The 20,190-nt window shown below is 43.7% G+C and overlaps 1 protein-coding gene across 5 annotated transcripts in view; it reads left to right on the top strand.

Moving 5' to 3' along the window:
* HIPK2 (homeodomain interacting protein kinase 2) overlaps positions 1 to 20,190 on the top strand; it is a 123,192-nt gene that overhangs the window by 80,370 nt on the left and 22,632 nt on the right. For 2 of the 5 annotated variants that reach the window (XM_072326735.1, XM_072326738.1), the window contains exons 3-8: positions 8,168 to 8,291; positions 10,882 to 11,001; positions 11,756 to 11,854; positions 12,915 to 13,099; positions 16,692 to 16,854; positions 19,426 to 19,645. In XM_072326735.1, coding sequence (XP_072182836.1) covers positions 8,168 to 8,291; positions 10,882 to 11,001; positions 11,756 to 11,854; positions 12,915 to 13,099; positions 16,692 to 16,854; positions 19,426 to 19,645 — 911 coding nt within the window. The remainder of the gene's footprint in view (positions 1 to 8,167; positions 8,292 to 10,881; positions 11,002 to 11,755; positions 11,855 to 12,914; positions 13,100 to 16,691; positions 16,855 to 19,425; positions 19,646 to 20,190) is intronic. The other 3 variants (XM_072326739.1, XM_072326736.1, XM_072326740.1) reach the window with 3 other exon arrangements.

Genomic DNA, 20,190 nt, shown 5'->3' on the forward strand with positions numbered 1-20,190 from the left:
CCCTGGTTTCTGTAAACAGCCAGACATGGGAGAGGAGAAAAAAGCAACTGTTTCTAAATCTTTTGTCTTGTTTCCTCAGACAGCTGCCCTGCTTTCTCCAGCTCAAGGCTTCAGTCATTTGCTCTTGCGGAAGGGAGCCAGAGGTTAGGCCCGAACCTAGACTGAGCATATATATGCAGTTTATCTATGAGAATGGTGCTGCAGATCCTCCCAGCTGTGAGCCTCTCCCCTTATAAAAACAGACTTCCTTGTTCCTGGCTGAATCCATCCTTCTTAATCTCAATAAAGGTGGCACGTGCTTGGTGTGGTTTGCTAGAGGTTCCTCCAGGATTAACTCCTTTTCACTGGAGCCTCACATTGACATTCATAACAAGCATCAGGACCCCATTTGCGTGCAGGGTATTTCAGAGTCCACATGAAACCCTGTGTTTGAAGATGGGTGCACATGATCTATATTAGCCCATCTTGCCCCTGTAGCAGCACAGAGCTGTGTTTGCAGGCACATGGCATGACACCCACTGCAATTTTTAGTTCCCCTAAATCCTGTTCTTGATATCTGTATCTTTGTCCATCTATGAGAAGTGCATGCAGACAACAGAAAAGACGACACAACAAAAGAGACAAGGTTATAGGTATTGAATATGTGTTGAGGAAAATAGAGGAGGAACAGGGGGTTGGTGTGCAGCCTGGCAGTAAACTGGTTGTAAGCAAAGTGAAGTTGGATGTATAAGGTTATGTTTTTCCATATGTATTACATAGATGTCAGATTGACACCAAGTTGTAATTAAGCATGACATCAAGTCAGCTATTCACAGCTGTATTATTCCTTAAAATTACAAGGGCTGAGGTCCTGTGGGGCACAGTGAGGTTTGTGGTCTCTCCGCCATGGGAGGTCTAAAACAAACTGGCTGAGTGCTTGCTAGAAGGAGGATAGGCACAGATGCCACTGTATCATGGCAGGGAGGGACTGGGTGGTTTCTCAGGTTCCAGTCTAGCCCTGCGAGCCTCTGGACTGATTCTCTGGAGTATTTTCACCCATTGTAGTCAGCTCTCATGGAACACGAACAGTGTCAAGGAGTGGGTGGGTTAGTCTGCTTCTGTGATTTATGTGCTACTGAATACGCTTAGTAATGATAGGTTCTCGAAGCTTGTATGATAATTTTTCTGTTCGAGTCCAGGAGTAATTCTGGTATAACTTGCTCTGTTTGGAAAAGACAGAAAGAACTGTGTGTGCACTTGATACAAATGCCCTGGGACCTGTACCTGAACAGCCTGAAACACTCCCAGCTATTCAGTATTTTGCCTGGACATAGGATAATCGGGGTCACCTTGCTGTCAACAAGTGTGTACTTACTGTGCCATACAGAGTCAGAGTAGTTGAGGTGAGAAGGAGCCTCAGGAGGTCACTGAGCCCAACCCACCGCTCAGGGTATGGTCAGGTATGCAATCAGTGAGGGACTCTGTCTTGCTGAGGCTTGAAAGCCTCCAGGAATAGTGATTGCACAACCTGTGCCCATAGTTACTTATCTGCACAGTGAAGATGTTTGCCTTCTCCTCAGCAGGATCCTTCCCTGTTTCAGATTATGCCTGCCATCTCCTTCTCCTGTGGTGCACATCACAAGGCTCCCTCCTCTGTTTGATGTCCCCCACAAACTGGATGGGACTGCACTATACCGCCTGCTGTGGGCCAGTGATAAAGATGTTAAGCAAGATGGGTCCTGGGATAAACCCCTGCCGTACCTCACTTGCTACCATCCACTGGTTTATATTTGTGTCCTGTAATATAAACCATCTCTGAAGGCTGAGTGGATACAGTCCTCTGAACTGATACAGATCATTTTTGATGTGCTGCAAACTAATCTTGAGTGGTGGGCAAGGGCAATGCAGCACTGGAGCTAAAGTGGTGGTTGTGCTGGTGATCTGATGGCCTGGGAAGTCATTCTGGCTATCCCCTAGTCCTTTCCAGAAACTGTGTATCTGTGTCTGATCTGATCTAATACATGGTGTTAACATGAAAGGTGAAGCAATGAGGAGAATCATAGAATGGCTTTGTTTGGAAGGGACCTTAAAGCCCATCCAGCTCCAGTTCCCTTGTCATGGTAAGGGTTGCTGCCCTCTTGATCAGGTTGTCCAGGGCCCCAACCAGTGGGGCTTTGAATGCCTCCAGGATGGAAAAAGCTAACGTTAACCTTTGGCTTCCAGAATATGAGCCTGTCTTCTACATTCCTGTACCAAGAAGTCATTTAGGGTCTGAAACATAAGGAGGGACCAGAAAAGGTGTCATGTAATCTCTACCTCTGGGGACACAGGACTGAGAGTACTCTTCATGTTACGGTACATTGCAATAAAAAGCAGATACCTTCACAAAATGCAGAAGGTCAAGACTGCAGATATGAAGAAAACTCTGTAATGATGCCAAATAAAGGATTTAGTTGGGAGGAGGATGGAGCCCCATCACTTCAATGGAAGCCCCTTTGCAAGACATACTGCCTTTATGTTGTAGCTGGGTGTGTGGTGTTCATGGCCCCACTGCTATCTGTCCTATGGCACCAGTGGGTTCCAGACAGTGCTCTTCTGGAGCTGCTGACCAAATCCCAGAGGAGTGAGGCCTGCACACACAACTAATCAGCAAGTGCCCACTCACACTGACATATCAGACTCGTGCCTCCCCAAACAGAGTTTTCTGGATGGAGATGTGACAGTTTCCAGAAGTTCAGGCATTGGCAGGTGTAACTAACAGGTAGAAGGTGGGTGGCTGTGCCAGCACAGCATCTGTAGGTTTGTCTGTACTGCCAACAGCTGCCTGCAGCCTCCTACTTGCCTATGAAGGCCTTTGCTGAGTGATGCTCATCCAAGGGGCCTTCCCAGAGGGTGATGAATTATCCCTGAGCAGGACAATTTTAAAATTCAGAGAGCCCAGCTTTTTGAGCCCATGTCTGTGAAAATGAATCTTTTTTTTTTGGCATTTGTTTTTAATGCCCTGTGATGTGTGGGTGAAAAAGTCGGTGAGCTAGACTGGTAATTAATTTTCCTGACAGAAACACCAGACAATGAAATTACCCTGCACCAAAGCTGGGTTGCTAAAGTAAATACTCTGCTAGCAGTAGGCCTGCAAGCAGGATAGGATCATGTGTGAGGTGCAAGCAAATGATTGTGCTTCTGTCTTTGGGAACCTGTGGGGACCCTCATGTTTTGGGTGTGGATGGAGAGGAGATGTGTGTCCTCTGCCAACACCAACAGCTTCCTGGAGAACAGGGCAATAATTCTGTGTGGGAAAGGGGCAGAGCTGTGAGAAGTGGGGGTGGGCTGGCTGCTTCTCAGTTGGAGGTGTGTGGGTGAAACCTGACTGGAGAGAGGGACCAAAGAGAGTGGAGCCAGGCTCTTTTCAGTGGTGCCCAGTTAGCAGTGGTCACAAACTGAAATGCAGGAGATTCTACATGAACATCCACTTGTGAGGTGACTAAGTTAGGTTAGGTTGTTCAGCAGAGGTTGTCTAGAGAGGCTGTGCAGTCTCCATCCTTGGACATCTTTAAAAAGCTATCTTGACATGGTCCTGGGCAACCTGCTGTAGGTAGCCCTAGTGAGGGACCCGATGGCCTACACATCTCCTCCAACCTAAACATGTCTATGATTCTGAGATACGGTCTCTCATGGGGGCTCATTACTTTCCCAGATTCGTTGTGAGTATTTTCTAACTTTGGTCTATGCTGGTGAGGTGCATATGAGGTGTAGACCAGGCTGTACATGCCTGCCTGCCACACAGGAGTGCATTTAATTGAGAGACATTGAAGGCAGCTCACAGGAAAGAAGGGACAGAAAGGTGAAGTTTTGTTTTTCCTCCATGTGCCTCATACTGGAGATGGAGCACTCATATTGTGCTGAGGGCACTGCAGATGAACCGCCTGCTCATACCAAGGTATCTGCGAGTGAGCTGCCTTTGCATAGTTGGAAACAAGGTCACCACCAAAACTGAACAGTATGGTGAGTCTGTGTTTAGAACAAGCAGTGTTATCAAGGAGGGAAACGCTTCACCGTGCAGCCATGAAGTGGTTTGTTGAAGGCAGTGTAAACCACACAGTGCTGTTGGGGAGAACTTGCTGCCATGTGAATCTGGATTTATAATTGCAATACTCTGATGTGCACATTTTATTTAATAGAGTACTTTACCCTGTGATATATTGTTACCAGCTGCAGAATGGAGTAATCCCACATAAGAACTGCCTAAGACAAGAAAATATTTTCTTTCCCTATGGAAAAGAAAATTACACCATTCTTAAAGCAGCCGAGTTAAATCTGAGTGTTTTCAGGAATAAGAGGGTCAATTGTGGAATGTCTTATGTGCACGTTTTAGGACCAGAGTTATTTAATACATTAATTATCTCTGCAAATTGGGAGACCAGCGGTGAAGTGCTGAAGTGTGCGGACACCGCAGAATTGTTAAGGTTAGGCTGCAGGAAACATTTAAGGGACTTGATCTAGGTTACAGACAATGTTATTCCAGATCAGTGCAACACTGGAAGGCGGTAAGCACATGAAGAGGGAAAACAAACTATTTCAACATAATTCTGTGTCCTAAATTAACTGTAGCTCCCCTGAAGGAAAGGACTGTGTGTCTCAGAGGAGCTCCCAGATAAAACATCTGTTGAAATGCCTAGTGTCATTCCAAAGGCAAACAAAATACTAGGTTCAGGGAAGACTGGAATGCAGAAGCATTCTGCAAATAGCATAAAACAAGTCTGGGGAATATCCTTGTATTTAAATCTGTTTAGTTTTGCTCAGCCTGTCTCCAAGCAGTCGTGCTAGGAAGAGGAGCTCTATGTAGAGTCAGATGATGGAAGAGGACTAAACATGTAAGGGATGGAAAGCTGAGAAGCCCAGAGGTGCTTCATTCAGAAGAAAGGCAAACAAAAGAGAATAAGGCAGAGAGATAAAACTACCTCCAGCTTAAAAGAAAGGTGATTCAAGAACTTCTGTTTTCACCTTTAGGCCAATCCGTGTGAGCATGAGAGGTGACACATCTAAATCTGATAAAGGAAAATTAGTTTTTAAACAACAGACCTCAGGTGTTAATTAAAGGAGAAGGTTGTCCATGGAACTCTGTACCAGAATGTGTGGATGGCATTAAGGTCTTACCTTGTTTCAAAAAATGGGCGTATGTGTTTGTTAAGAAAGGTGGGAGTTGCTTGTGTTTGATAAAGGTGTGTATACAGAAGGATCCATAACTTGGCATATGAAACAGTCTCCACCTGACAAAGGTTTGGAAGGCTTTTCATCAGTGGACAAGCTGTTTCATTTCAGAACACGTAACTTCTTCCACCGAAAAGCTTGAAGCAGGCAATAGCTGCTGCTGGACTGAGCAACTTTGCTCCTTCTGGGCTGACTTCAGCTCTCTTACACATGAGGAACAGGTCATGTCCTCTCAGTGAAAGTCTGGAAGCCTCTGTGGTTTGTGATACCCATCCTCCTCTTGGTGTCCCGATGACTGGTAAATTGGTATACATAAGACTCCATCACATGTCTGGTGTTCTCACCACTTGCTGTTCCAAAATTGCCATTGGTACTGTTTGGGACTGAATGGGTGATGATTAAAACTAACGCTTAGGCTTGGTAGAGCATTATGAATACCAGCTTTCAAATGGGTTAAATAAAAATATATCACCACCTCCCCTCTTCACAATGATAGGTCAGGTTTAATGTAAGGAATGTCATTCTTTTAAGTTGCTTTTATGTGTCTAAATTGTATAGATGTTGTTTTTGTGCGTTCCTTCCCGACAGTGGAGATGCAAAACTTCTTTTTGTACGTGAAAAAGACATTGTCTCTGAATTGCTACACTCCAGAAGCTGGAGCTTTAAGAAAAGACTCAAGATAAAAAGATTAGAAATTTCAGAATCTCAAATTCTAGGTCAGCTCTTCTTACAGGGGTCTGGAGGTGTTGGCAGCACAAGTGTGGGGAAAGGGAAGGGGCTGTGTGCTGCATATGACAGCAGCGCATGTGTGTTTTATGAACAGGGAGGTTTCCAGACGGTGTCACATTGGGAATATCCCACTACTAGTCCACCCTGCTGCTCCTTCCACGTAAGATAGTGGGACGTGAAGTTCAGTGTGAGGCTGAGCTCTCATTAGTGACCAGGGACATTTCGTTCACAACGTGGAAGGCAGACAGGGAGAGGCAGATGGCTTTGAGTGCAGGATTTACATAGTAATGAGATTCAGGTCACCATAGCTGTCTTTTTCTCTCTGCATTTTGTCTAGGTGTCGACTAGTGTGCAGGGATGACGGAATAGGAGGAAAAGGAGGAAAATTAACCCTTTGTTCCTAAGTAGAGATTGGTGTTGGAATAAAAAGTTTTCACAGTGGGCTGCAGAACAGTGGGGTATGAGAATAACAGTCACAGGTGAAATTAGCAGGGTTAAAAGTAGCTGCTTTTTAAGCTTCTGGCATGTTGTTTTTGTGGTGTGGTTTTTTTTTTGGGGGGGGAGGGGTGGGTGGGATGAAGCAGCCTCACCTTGAAATCCCAATACTTCCCTTCTTATTTACCTTCTTTGTTACTAGTTTGAGGCTCTTATCATTACCTACCAACCCCAAAGTGGGGAAGTTTGTGCACTGCAGATGGGGTATGGGTTCTTGTTATACAGTGTTTGCTTGTTTCTCTGGGGAAAACAAATAAATAAATGGATAGATAGATTTTACTTGGTTTCTTAGCTAGAGACTTATCTTCACATGACTGTGTAATGGTGTGATTAAAACGTAGTATTTTCCACTGCAATTGGTAATCCTTAGTATGATCTCAGTGGTGTCAAATCTTACCCTGTTGCCAAATGGGAGGCTGGGTACCACAGGTCCTGTTTTCAGTTGTGGATGGTGGCTTTTGATTTGCTCAGTAGTCAAACCCAAACATTCCCAAAATATGCATCAGGGCCCAAGAAATCCTCAGGTTATTTTTGAAATGATGAAAGTTTCTTTCATCTTTCATATTTAGGTTTTTGGGTTTGTTTGGTTTTTTTTTATGGCTTTTGGTTTTTCTGATTTTTTCTTTTTAGTATAGTTAGATGAAGATGGAAGGAAGGTTTTCCTTTCTACTGTACCTGGCTCCAGAGAGTGAGGCTTTAGAAGACAAGGGCAGAGGAGAAGCTTTGGGTGATCCCTGTGTAAAACAGGAATTTTAGCACTGAACTGCATGTGGAAATCTGGGCTGAGGTGGGAAAAGTAAGGACTGTGACTCGTGGAGGTCTGAGCTAAGATACCATCCTTTCTTAGTTGGGATCTTCCATGATAGCTTGGAGATCCCTACTGCTCCAACATGAGGGGCATTCTGCTTGCTGTACAGGGGCAGCCCCAGGGCCCCAGTGCAGAGGAGCTGGGAGGAGCAGTGGTGCATCCTCCATCTGCCTGGGATTTTTATGGAGAGCTGAAGACAAAGCTTTTGCCTTCTCCTCTGGTTCCTCAGCTGGGCTTACACTGAGACTTACTGAGCAGAGGGGTTTCAGTGCATGTCTTCTGAAGCAGACAGTAAATACATGGTGGGACTGCCTCCACTTTTTGCCCATTCCAATTGAAAGAGAAAAGGAAATCTAATCAGGTGTCTGGGACAGATTTGAAAGCAAAAGCTTGTTGGCTGCTTCCTCTGAGGAACAGTCTTATATCTAATAGATCTAATTAGGTAATTTCTCTGTTTTATGGTATCCATTTGTTTAAAAAGTTAGTAATCCTTTTGTACCAGTCCTGTGATGGTCATTTAATGGTTGGCTGCTTGTGAAGCCCACTGAGCTTGGTGAATAGGGGATGTTTTGTAGCAGAGACAGTGCAGTTTCCTAGCGAGCCTGGCCTGGAAGCCTCCCTTGGGGATCTTATCTGGGTGGCCTGGAGTGTGACAGTGGTGGTCATTTTTCCACCTGTTGAATTAAAACTATGTCAGTTCTCTCCTTTGTAAATTGCTGTGGAATGTAAGGCCTCAGTGGGGCTGTCTCTTGACTAAATGTGGCCAGAGGACTCTTCTGCAAAGATAAATATTCACCAACTAATACTTGATAGCAGATACTTCTCCAGCAGCCAACAGAGCCCTGCAGTAGGACTGTTATTCACTTACTGTTGTTCACAGCAAGTAGCTTCTTGATTGGCAGTGGGTTCATTCTTGTTGCTAATGTTTTCTGTGCTATTCCTTTGCAGAGCCCCTGAAATCATCCTCGGTTTACCATTTTGTGAAGCAATCGATATGTGGTCATTGGGATGTGTCATTGCAGAGCTGTTCTTGGGCTGGCCTTTGTACCCAGGAGCTTCAGAGTACGATCAGGTTGGTACTGATCTACGTACGTGGCTATTGATAAGAGCACAGGTGTGCTGTTTTTTTCTTTTAGCATGACAAAAAAGATAGCAACATTTTCTCTTTTACTAGCAGGAGGTATTTGCACGTGATTCTTGCCCTCCCGTGTCAACTTTTTCATTATCCACTTGGAGTACACTCAGTAGCCAGTGTGCTGCTTGGCATGCTGACGATTAAGAACTGACTGCCTAAGTGAATTCTCAACCAAGAGTAAACATTCCCATTGACTAGAGAACTCTGTACATGTCTCTATTCATTGAACAGAGTAGGCACCCTCTCTCTACAGTAATGGCAAATATTAAATAGAGGTTTATTTGTTGGAAGAAACTGCATGAACTCTACTGCATTTCATAATCCCCTTTATGAGGGTGTATATTAAAAGCAGTGACAAGAAAGAGAACGTTCACAGTGGTGTAGGTTTCTAGTTAGTATAAGCTGTCATGGTTCTCTCCCTATAGGCTTTTATGCTTTTGTACTCCTAAAACATAGCACAGTGGCTTCTAGAGTCAGGGCTGCAGAACAGTTTCCATTCTGATAGTCTTCCTTAGCTTTCTGCAAATGCGGCCTGGAAAAAAAAAAAGTCCTTTTTCTTTTAGGAAAAAAGAAAAAAGCAAAAACCAGGGTAATAAGTAAATATATATATATATATATTCATATATAAAAATGTTTCTTTGTCTCATCTTTCATAAATAACATTTTTTAGCCAGAGCTTTGAAGGTGAAATTTGGCAGGGGAGATATCCCGCAGTGAAGAGCTGGGTCATTAGTGATTCCAAAGGAAATCAGACGTAACTGAAAAAAATCTACAGGCATTTGAAAATCACACAGTAAGCATGAAGAGCAGATTTCTTTCTCCTCTCCCCTCCCCCTGCCAAAAAGTCATAAAACACACAGCTGAAAAAGAAATCACCATATGTACCTGCCCAGCTTAACTGCTTCCTCTGGTAAAGTGCCGTGAAGGCTCCTGGAGAGCTGGGAGGGGGCAGGGGCCGAGCGTGGCCCCTCACCACAGCACGTGCAGCCTTACATCCTGGTGCTGGGCTGCAGGAAGGCACCTGGAGCTCCTCAGGTGCCCAGCTTACCATGTTCGTAGGGAGCTGCAGAGCTCAGTGAGGCACACTTAATGTGTCAGGATCAGGAGTGCCAGGAAGACTTGGAAAGTACATCTGATTTTAATGCCTCTGTGTTTGTTTGTTTGTTACCTCGCTGTGTCTCTTCTCTCAAAAGCGTTTTCCATTTTTCCATAGAGTAGATGAGTATTTTACTGATTTTTCAGAGTTTTGTGGTGTGAAACACTCAGAAGTCAGGAAATGCCAAAGTTCAGGTTTTGTGTGCCATGCTTGGCATGCATTCTTTCAGTCTTTAATTATGTAATCGCATACCCTTTCTCCTCTGAATCAATACACTTAAGTCTGGGATCCTGGAAACACATAGGTAGCATCTTTTAGCTGTCTGAATGCCAGCCGTGTCGCAGTCATGGAAGTAACCCAAACAGCAAATGAAGTTGTGTAGACAGTGGTGATAAGCACTCTATATACTATGAGGGCATCATTTTGTTCGAGTGTATGAGGGATGCTCCAAAAGTAATGCTTCCTATTTTGTTATGTTGGCCCACAACATCATAGGCAGATGTTGCTTACAGCAACAACTCTCTCCTTTGTGGCAGTGGAGACTGAAGCAAAACCATGTAATTGAATTCCTCCACGTGGAAAAAGTGGCACCCATTGACATTCATTGATGCTTGCTGAATGTTTATGGAGACCAAAGAGTGGATGGGAGCACAGTGAGGTGGTGGGTGCTGTGTTTCAGCAGTGGCAATGATGAGTGGGTCACCTCCACTGGTCCAGATTTATCCAAGTGCATTATGCGTGCTCTTGTTCATCGCTGTTGAAAGTCTTAGAATCATAGAATCACGGGCATAATACTGGTTGTAACTGTATTGAAAAACTGTGCTTTGTAGCTGAGAATTTGCTCTTTCAGAGAGTGTTATAATGGTCTTTGTTGTAGTTACCATGGAAGTAAATAGGAAACATTACTTTTGGAGTGACCTAAGTATATTTCATCTAAGTTCAGTGACAGTCACTTCACAGTTCTCTGTTTTCAACTTGAAACTGCCCCTAGGAAAAACCGTGTGCTCATCTGGGGGAAAAAAACCAGCAAAGGTTAGAGCACAAATACCAATCATTGAAATTACCTCCTGGAGAGGAGAGTGGGACATAAAAAGGTGGGAAGTAGAGGAACTCACCACTGAAAACTCTGTCGGTCTTCCTCTTTAACCTCTAGAACCCAGGGACTTTCCTTCCTTTATCCATAGACTTTCTGGCAGCTTATCACAAGGGTAAGTTTCCATAGATGTAAATGATAAATGGAGGAATGCCATACGGGAATTCTCTTCCCTGTCATTCCTTTGAGTGCGGGCTTTTTTGGTGAAGTCTGACTGCTCACTACATTTTCTCTTTCTTTCTTTGTTCTATTGTTTTAAATGCCTCCTGCCCTTCTTCAAGGAAGACCTCCAGAGATCTTCACAGGATGAACAGTGACCTTTTATCCTTCTCTTACAGATTCGCTATATTTCACAGACGCAGGGCTTACCAGCAGAGTATTTGTTAAGTGCAGGGACAAAGACTACAAGGTTTTTCAACAGGGATACAGACTCACCATATCCTTTGTGGAGGCTGAAGGTAGGAAGACATTCCTTTGTTTCTTTTGCCTTGCTGTTGTTGGTTGGAAGTAAGGAGACAACCAGGTCACCTCCAAGCCTAAGTGTCTTGCTTCTTCCGATGCACTACAGACACCGGGGTGGGTATAGCCCAAGGTAAAACCGCTGTCACAGAAGTCTGCAGCCCTTAGCTCACCTGCTTGGCACTGCTTTGTGGGAAATGGAAGTCTAGAGTTCATGTGGAAATCTCATTCCAAGTACTCAAACTGATGTGCAATTTAAATGAAACATGCCCTGGGCAGACTTTCCTCTGATATCTACTGCATTGAGGGGAAGAAAAAAAAAAAGCAAGCAAGCATTTGACTCTGACAGTCATACCTCTCAGAATGCAAGTGGGCTTAGAATCTCTTGTACCAGCACATTCAGGGGCTTTCAGTCCCCAAGGAGAAAGAACAGTGGACTTCTGGCCATGAGGATGAGATGCTGAGTCTCACAGAGGGTGAGAGTGTGGGAGCCCTTCTGGGCTTCCACCATATCTGGGGGAGTAGTATCCTCTGAAATGAAAAGGAAGAGAGAAATCACCTTGTGATGTGAAAATTATCATCATAACCACAGTCAATATAGATGCATAAATGTGTCTGCTCAAGCAAGAGATATGCAGTGGTCTGATGAGGGCAGGGTAAGGCAAGTGGAGGGTAAGGTGGAAGTGGCACATACATAATGTTGAGCTGGTTGCTGAGCAGTTCTGCTCAATGCCTTTTTCCTGTTTTGAGCAGACACCAGATGATCATGAGGCAGAGACGGGGATTAAGTCGAAGGAAGCAAGGAAGTATATTTTCAACTGTTTGGATGATATGGCACAGGTAAGAGCATTGGTGAGTAACAAGCACAAGGCCGCTTTACATGCTTTTGGGCAACACCGGGAAAGAGGATTTGTGTGATTTCTGCGTGTACCCTATTCTTGTGTGCCCTATATCCGCTCCTGAAGAAATGGCGTACCCTACACCTTCTCCTGAGAAACAGCAAGTTTACACCTACCAGCTCATCTCATTACATACTGCTTTTTTTGGGGATCCATGCATAGGGGCCCAAGTCCTTAGTGTGCTGTACTAAAGCAGCCTTGGCAAATGGCTGAGTCACATGTCTATGTGTCACAGTCCCGTATTTTCTTGTCTCTCCAGTTCCCCTGCGTGTGGCAGCTGGCAAGTCACTTCACTTCTCTGAACTCTAATATTTCTGTTTGTAAAATGGTGACTTTGGAAATACCCTGGCTGTAACAGATGATGCTTTCTCTGAAGTGTGACTGGTTCAGGGAATGAGGAGTCCTAATTCTCTGTGTTGATTCCAAGTGGTTGTGAAAGTTAATAACCGGCATAACCACTTCTGCAACTGCATGTCTGGAATTTGTGCTAGCAAAGGCTGCATACTGGAGCATTTACAAGCAAAACAAGCAGAAATGGAGGAGTGAGATTAAGAGAGATTTCAACAAAAAGGATGAAATGACACCTAGTACATGAATAGAATGTTTCCAATATACTTACTGATTTTTTTTATTTATTTTATGTATTTTTGCTAACGAGATGCGTAGTAAAGTATGTAATAACACAGTCCCTCAGATGATAAATATACTGGTTGCCAGAGCTTGCCTGCTACCACATGGAATCTGTTCATCTTCAGTGGAGGGTGACTAAGTGATTCATTAGCCATTGACCCAAGCTAGCTGAACACTTAGCAGTCTGTCTAGAGATCTGATGTGCACAAGCCAGATGACAGCATGACTGGCCACCACAGATTTGCTGTGTAGCTTCAGTAACAACTCCTTTAGACATAGAGGCTTGTGGGTCATGTGTTCCAGCCAGGAGTAAACATGGTTTGCTGGAGACCTGGCCATCTGCTCCTTCACCTTAGCACTCATCCTTGTCTTTTCTCCTGTAGGTAAATATGACAACAGATTTGGAAGGAAGCGATATGTTGGTGGAAAAGGCAGACCGACGGGAGTTTATAGATCTGTTAAAGAAGATGTTGACGATAGACGCTGATAAGAGAATAACACCGATTGAAACTCTGAACCACCCTTTTGTCACCATGACGCATTTACTCGATTTCCCTCACAGCACACAGTATGTAGCTTTACTTTCCCTTGGGTTTTGAGCTGGGGGTGAAGAATTGCTCGTTAGGGGCATTATTAAAAATTCTAAGCCCTATGTTTTCATCTTTTTCTGGTAAAAAAAAAGAAAAAGATGATTGGCAACTCTGAGGTTGCAAGAATTGTGTTATAGATGCTTGGCATTTAAAACACGGTAGAGTGTGCAACATTCATTATGTAAATATCCAATAATTACATGTGTTTTCATTAAAATGCAGAAGAAATTATGCAATTAGTGCTGAGTATATCAGTATATCTCAAAGTAATATCGTCCTGATTGTTAGTGCAGTAATCAACCTTATCCACAGTGGCTGCCGACCCTTCCTCCCAGAACATTCCCATCTTGCAGGGGTCAATTTGGGGCTGTTTGCCTTCTAAGGAAAGAGCTTTATTTTTGCAGCAGTCTGGTTTACAGGAAGAGGCGGCAGGAAAATAAGTTCAGTTCTTGGCTTTGTCATTTCTTACTGGTGCAGTTTTAAACACAACGCTCTGACCTCAGCTGCCACAATTTGTAATGGAGGTGGGTTCCACTGCCTGATGGATATATGAACAAGTGTCATGCCTTCAGGTGTGACTCCTAATGCTTTATCAGAGCAGCATGAAATAAATGCAGGAAACCCGTGCCCAGCACATTGCTCTCATCCCCTGGGCAATTCACATAGGGCCAAATTTTGTAGGTGTAAAATACAAGCACATGTAGGAGTTCTCCAGAACATTCACGATACCTAGCTTTGAACATCCTGCTCTATGGCTCTTTGCAGTTCAAGGTAAAGGATGTCCTTTCAGTTACTGACACAGCACCATACTCCATTGGGTGTTAGGTGCATGTGTATTTAAAGGCTGTGAAAAGCTTGGGTGCAAAAGTAATAGGTGCTGCTTAAATACCTCAGAAGATGTTTGTGTGGATACCATAGAGCGAAAGTTAGAGTGCATCAGCTCTCCTGCCCATCTCTGAGCTTTTACATATCTGCAATATTTCAAGTTCATTTGGGGTGGTTTTCTCTGTGAAGATGTTGCTGCCTTTTTCTTGCATTTATCACATGGTAAAAGCAGCTGTGTACCAGAAAGTAGTGGGTACACTGTCTGTGTAGGCCCAGGCTTATCCTGCTTAGACATCTGTGAGTGTTGTTATCTCTAAGTAGATACTAAGTGATAAAAGTAATGAAGACAAGACAGGAAATTGTTGTGCTAAATAGAGAAGAAGTAAGTTTTCAATATAAAAGCATAAGTTAAAAAAGAACAGTCTTCTCTGACAGTGTTAGCATCATACACAGAAGTTATTTAATTTTCAGCAGCCCATTGTGTGAAAGGAGAGATTTGTGACACAATACATGGCCATGAGAAATCTTTCTGTAATACTATAGGCGGGTCTTCCCTTTTGAAGTTCTTGCTCATGGCTGCTCAGGCAAAGCCCCAGAAATGCTGAAAATGTCATTGAAACCAATATCGATGAGAGTTTTCCCCACATAAAAAATTCAGCATTAGATCTTTGAATGCTAAATGTTGTGCCAGTCAGGTGCATAACCCTGCATAGCTCTTCCATGATGGAGAAGGTGGCTGGTAAAGGGAACGGTACCAAGCAGGGCAGGTTGGTGGACATTTTGCCTGTGATTGTCCATGGTTCTGAGAAAAGAAACCACAAAGCCCTGAGAGATGGAGGGACTTGTAATCTCTCTTAAAAGCAAATTGGGCAGAAGAGAAAGTGAAAATAAATGGAAGAAGTATCTACTGGAAAAAATCGCTATAGCGGCATGCTTCAGAAGGGAGGATGTGAATTTGAGCAGCCTATGAGGGGCTGTTCTGCTTACTTCCAAGCAAACAACAAAGTGAGTTTAGCTCCCAGTCTCACATATTTGGCTGCATGACTCTTAAACTGTTGAGCATGTTCTGTCCTGGTTTACTCTCTGCCTTTCTTTTTAACTTTTTTTTTTTTTAAGGACAGTATTACATTAGCAGGGATTATACTGTGTTACATAAATCCTTTTGGCAACATATGCAACTTAACATGTATGGGAAATACCTACTTTTCAGTACCCTCTGGTTTTTAGTTGAAGGAGGTATGTTTATACCAGTTCAGTCCAATAGTCCTCCACATTCATTTGGTAAAAGAGTTTGAGTTGTCTGAATATTCTGCAATTTGTAGGTATTTCATAGCACTTTAGAAGACAGCACATATTGAGCAGCTTTGCACTGTGTCCTGAGTATCTCTCGTCTGCAAGTGACTGGAGCAGTAATTAAGCAATTACTTGTGATAGAGCAAAGATGATCTTATGAGTAAGAGACAAGATAGGGATAAAAAGGTCAAGGTCTTCTTCCGACCAACCTTAGTGATCATATAAACTTATTCCTTTTAAAGGGAGTCATTTTTTCTCATTAAAGTTCATGTGACATGGAGTTGTCTTTACTTGCCTGACCTCTAACAGCTTAGATTGTTGTGCACACAGTTGAATTTTTAAAGTGACAGCTAATTTTTGCTGCTTGTGTTTTATATTTTTCTTGGTTGGGATAGCGGAAATGAGATAAATCCCTTTATACTTTCTTAAGTTGTATTTCAGACTCTGAGGACACATTTGTAAAAACAATTACTGTGGAAGTCTTGTGGAAATCATGTATTGGTTTTTAGAGCTTGGAAGAATGAGAATATACTAAAAGCACAATTTTAGGACACCTATATTGCTATCTCTTATGCCATGGCATCCCAATTATTAACGTGACTTTGACAGTTTCATATACCCAGCCACAGTGCTCCAGCAATGCAGAATGCATTTCATCTGCTTTACTGAGGGTACGAAATATGACGTGTCTCAAAATTTCCTTTGCCATTATCAATAACATTTAAAGTAAGGTCTTTGTTAAGGAAGAGGCTGTACTTTTTCCTCCTAGAGACCTGATTCTGAGTTTAAGATAACCTCAGAACCTGATTCCCTTAGGCTGTCGATGAATCTGATTTGGCATAACTGTTTGGCACATGAAGAGTCCCATTGACTGGGATAGGACAGCTCATGTGTTTTAAGATAAACATCTGCGGAAGTGTTTAGCCAGGCAGGGGCAGTGTTTTAGGCACTTGTCTGGACTGAGCCATCAGAAGCTACTTTTAAAAAGAGGAAAGATTTTACAGGAGTCTCAGCAACCAAGAACTATAAAATTCTTCCTTGCAAGGGAATTCTAAAATAACATTTAAACATACACTGGTATAGGAAGCATTAGTTGCCTTTTCCTCTCAGGTTCAGTCATCCTACTGGAATAAAACCAGTCTCTCATTCTCTCAAGCTAACTCTTTGGTTTTTCTTGCCCTGATGTCTGAAGACTGAAAGATTTGCTGGCTTTCTGTGATTTACTTTGCAGAGTTCAGACCCAGAAGGGCACCTGGTATTCCACAAGCAGGCCCTCTATTCCTGCCACAGATTTGGCCTTCTTCAGTGCAGGCAGAACTAGCCTGATTCTCACTGGTTAAGAGAGACTTGCATGAATAGCAAAGGTCTCATGTGACTAGAAAGTGCCAAGGTCTGGGGTCTCTGTGATGAGCTGTTGCCCTAGTATGATGGTTGTCTCTTTTCCTTACCCAGTGTTAAGTCCTGCTTCCAGAATATGGAGATCTGCAAGCGGCGGGTGAATATGTATGACACTGTGAACCAGAGCAAGACACCTTTCATCACCCACGTAGCCCCGAGCACATCTACCAACTTGACCATGACTTTTAACAACCAGCTGAACACAGTGCACAACCAGGTAAGAACACTGATCAGCAGTGGCCAGTGCTTGAAATTTGTACATCAGTAGGGCCAAAAAGATGGAAAGCAGACACAGCATCTCATTTTACTTGTCCGCAAAAAGCTGTTACTTTTCTATTGTCCCTCCTCCATTCTTTCTCATTCAGGTAAGCATTGATCTCATGACTTTCTGTGTGATTGTGAAATGTTGCTCTCATCATTTATGCTATTGTTGGGGGTGATAAGTCCTGCTTACCTGAGAAGTTGCTATGGGGAAAAGCTCATTAATCCCTTAATGCAGAAGCAGAACTGCATTCAGTGGCTCAAGCAGAAGTATTTGTGATCTTACAGCACCCCTTCAAATTGACATTGAAGTAAGAAGAATTAAAACCCTTCTATATCAGATGTAGCACTGTAACAGATCAACAGGAAAGAATGGTTTGGGGGTAATGTTTATTCTTATCTCCCATTGGTTTCACTCCAGGTGCCATGACTGACGTGGGCACTCTGTTAGAGAACGCATTGCACGCTACATTGGTGGGCTCTGGGTGCTGTAATTGTGCTTTGGGCTCCTGCATTTGTTTTGCATGCCCCAGTGTTGGGGAGCGCTGTGCTGGCAAATTTATGGCTAGCAGGCTAAGCTGTCTGCTGTAGGACTGTGTTACAGCAGCAAAAGTAAACCCTCCAGGGACAGCACTCTAGGAGATTGAAGCTCAATAAATAGCTACTATCCTTTAAGCCTTTCTGGATAAGACTGCTTGAAATTCACTCTAGAGATTCCAAGTGGTATTGCAGAAATGGCACTTGGTATTTCAAAAGCCAAGGGGCTGGAGGATTCTGTGTGGATGTACAGGGTGTTCCCATGTCAATCAGAAAGCCAGACTTCGTGAGTCAGTTCTTTGTGCATGTGATCACAGAGTGTCTTTTGGAGCAATTCATTGAGCAGATACACACAGAGGTAGGTCATGGTTCAGTGTAACAAAGTATTAGTTATAAAAACGAGTTCCCATTCTTGACTGTTTCTGAGTTGCAGAGTACAAAACTTTGTTCTGTGTTCTCTGCTAGGTTCCAGCTGCAGGGCAGAGGCACCATTTGTACCATAGTTGCTAGTAGGAAATGCAGGCTTGCTTTCATTTCCTCACTGCTCATTTGATGTTCAGATCAGTTGCCAGCTCAGGAGGTCTGTGGTAATCTGAATTTTCGTAAGGGCTGTGCGTTGTGAGCAGAACTGGTATCTCCAGTGTTCCTAGAAATGGTAGAAACATTTCCAGGAAGGGCGTTTTGATTTGAACAAGCTCCAGATCTTTACCATCCTCTTGAACATGCCACTCAATGTGGTTCCCAGTACTTTCTGTCTGCAGAGTCTTTGGGTTTTGCCTCCTTCCAGTTGCAGCTCCTGAGAGCCGTGGCGTGAGAGCTGTCGTGTTTGCTGCTGGGTGTGTTGCACAGGGGAACAGATTGTGCTTCTCTGCCTTTGCACAGAATGGGGAGAAGGCGGCAATGTTTCTCCATACTGTCTCTTGTGACTGTGTCTGTGCAGCATGCATACCCTTCCCCAGCCCAGGTCAGTGTGTAGAGCCAGGCTTGCCGTCTCCTACAGTCTAGGTCAGGGCTTCACCTTGGGCTTGTTCGTGTGTACATTCTCCAAAGTTAAGTGTTTGATTGGGAGGGGTGGGCTCTGTTCTGGTAGGTTTGCCTATACATTAATGCTGAAGGCGTATTTTTGTAGAGCAGTGGCAAAACTGTTTAGGGATTGTTTGTCTGCAACTGCTGCAGACTCGGTCCAAATGAAGCACAAGTCACCAAAAGATTTCTAAATGTTTTGCAGAGCAGTGTGCTGATTTTTGTGGCTTTGCAACATCCACTGCTAGAGCTTCTGCTCTGAGACATTTTAATGTCAAGCCAAGAAAAATCTGGACTTGGGAAGTACTGTTATTAATACCTAGTGTTATACTTCCAATCCCTTCTAATTTAAATATAATTTGAGTAGCGTGTTCCAGCTTAGATGCAAGATAGAGGAAAGTCTGAATAATGAGCCCCCCTCTTAGGCTGAGGCTTTGCAGGGAGTGAAGATGCTAAGTTTCTTTTACCTCAGCAGTGTGAGCTTTTTGTAGAGTTGTGTGCATGATGAGAAAACAACATGATCTGGGGACAGTAGCATTTTCTGAACCCATCTTCTGTACGCTGCAAATCAAGGGCTGTCTGGGGCTGCAGTTCTCCATTGCAGAACATTCTCTGTTTCTGAGCATTTCCAGCAGCTCCGTATGGCCCCACGGCGTGGTACAGTGCTGTTGTTCAGGCAGACCACACTCCTTTCCCCATCACCATCCTCACCTCCATACCTCCATGCTCCTGAGTGTCCTGCTCTGTCCTTTGTTTGTTTTTGGTTTGCTGGTTTTAATTTAGATTTCCCTTTTTTTTTTTTTTTTTTTTTTTTTTTTTTTTAACTTTTATCTTACAATATTTTACTTTATTTAATTATTTATTTATTTTACTTTTGGATTTCACTTTTCCAACATACCCATCTCCCTCATTTGTTGTTGTTGTTGTTTGTTTGTCTGTTTCTGTTTAATTCCCGTCATTCCTTTAGACCACCAACCTGGCTCCCACCTCCTCCAGTGCCACTATTTCCTTAGCCAACCCCGAAGTCTCCATACTAAATTACCAATCTGCACTCTACCAGCCCTCAGCGGCGTCCATGGCTGCGGTGGCCCAGCGGAGCATGCCCCTGCAGACAGGAACAGCGCAGATCTGTGCCCGGCCCGACCCCTTCCAGCAAGCTCTCATCGTCTGCCCACCAGGTTTCCAAGGTAAGTCACAACTTTGCCTAGTCTTAACACTCCTCCGCCCTGTCCTCACTGCTGATTTATCTAGATCTCGTTTGGAACGAGCTTCCTCAGTTCAGATCATATGGAAAGACATTTGTTGGCTTGTAAATCTGAGCAGTGAGGTTGTTGCAGATTACTCAGATGTCAGCAGGGTGAAATGTCTACAACAGCAGAGGATCTTGCAGGCAATATGTTGCCTTTACCACATGGGTTACAGGTGGCTGATTAGAAATAATGGGACAAGCATTGAAAAAAGGGGTGGGGAAGAACTTGCAGTATCTGTCATCCTTTGCCCTGAACATAAAGCTTGAAGTTCTTCTGCCTCACTCTGGTAAACTTGAAATCTTCCCCCTACATCAGGAATTAGTCATTACATAAATAACTGGTTCAACGCTTCTTGGTAATTCAGGTGTTAAAAAGGGAACTCAGGAAGTTAACGCAGTGGAGAGTGTGGTGCTGCTGGTAATGACGGTTTGCCCCATGACAGACACTTATGAGTATTTACTAGGACAATTCCTTCAACTCCA

The sequence above is a fragment of the Excalfactoria chinensis genome, chromosome 1 (genome assembly GCF_039878825.1).
Source record: "Excalfactoria chinensis isolate bCotChi1 chromosome 1, bCotChi1.hap2, whole genome shotgun sequence".
In the NCBI taxonomy this organism is placed as follows: domain Eukaryota; kingdom Metazoa; phylum Chordata; class Aves; order Galliformes; family Phasianidae; genus Excalfactoria; species Excalfactoria chinensis.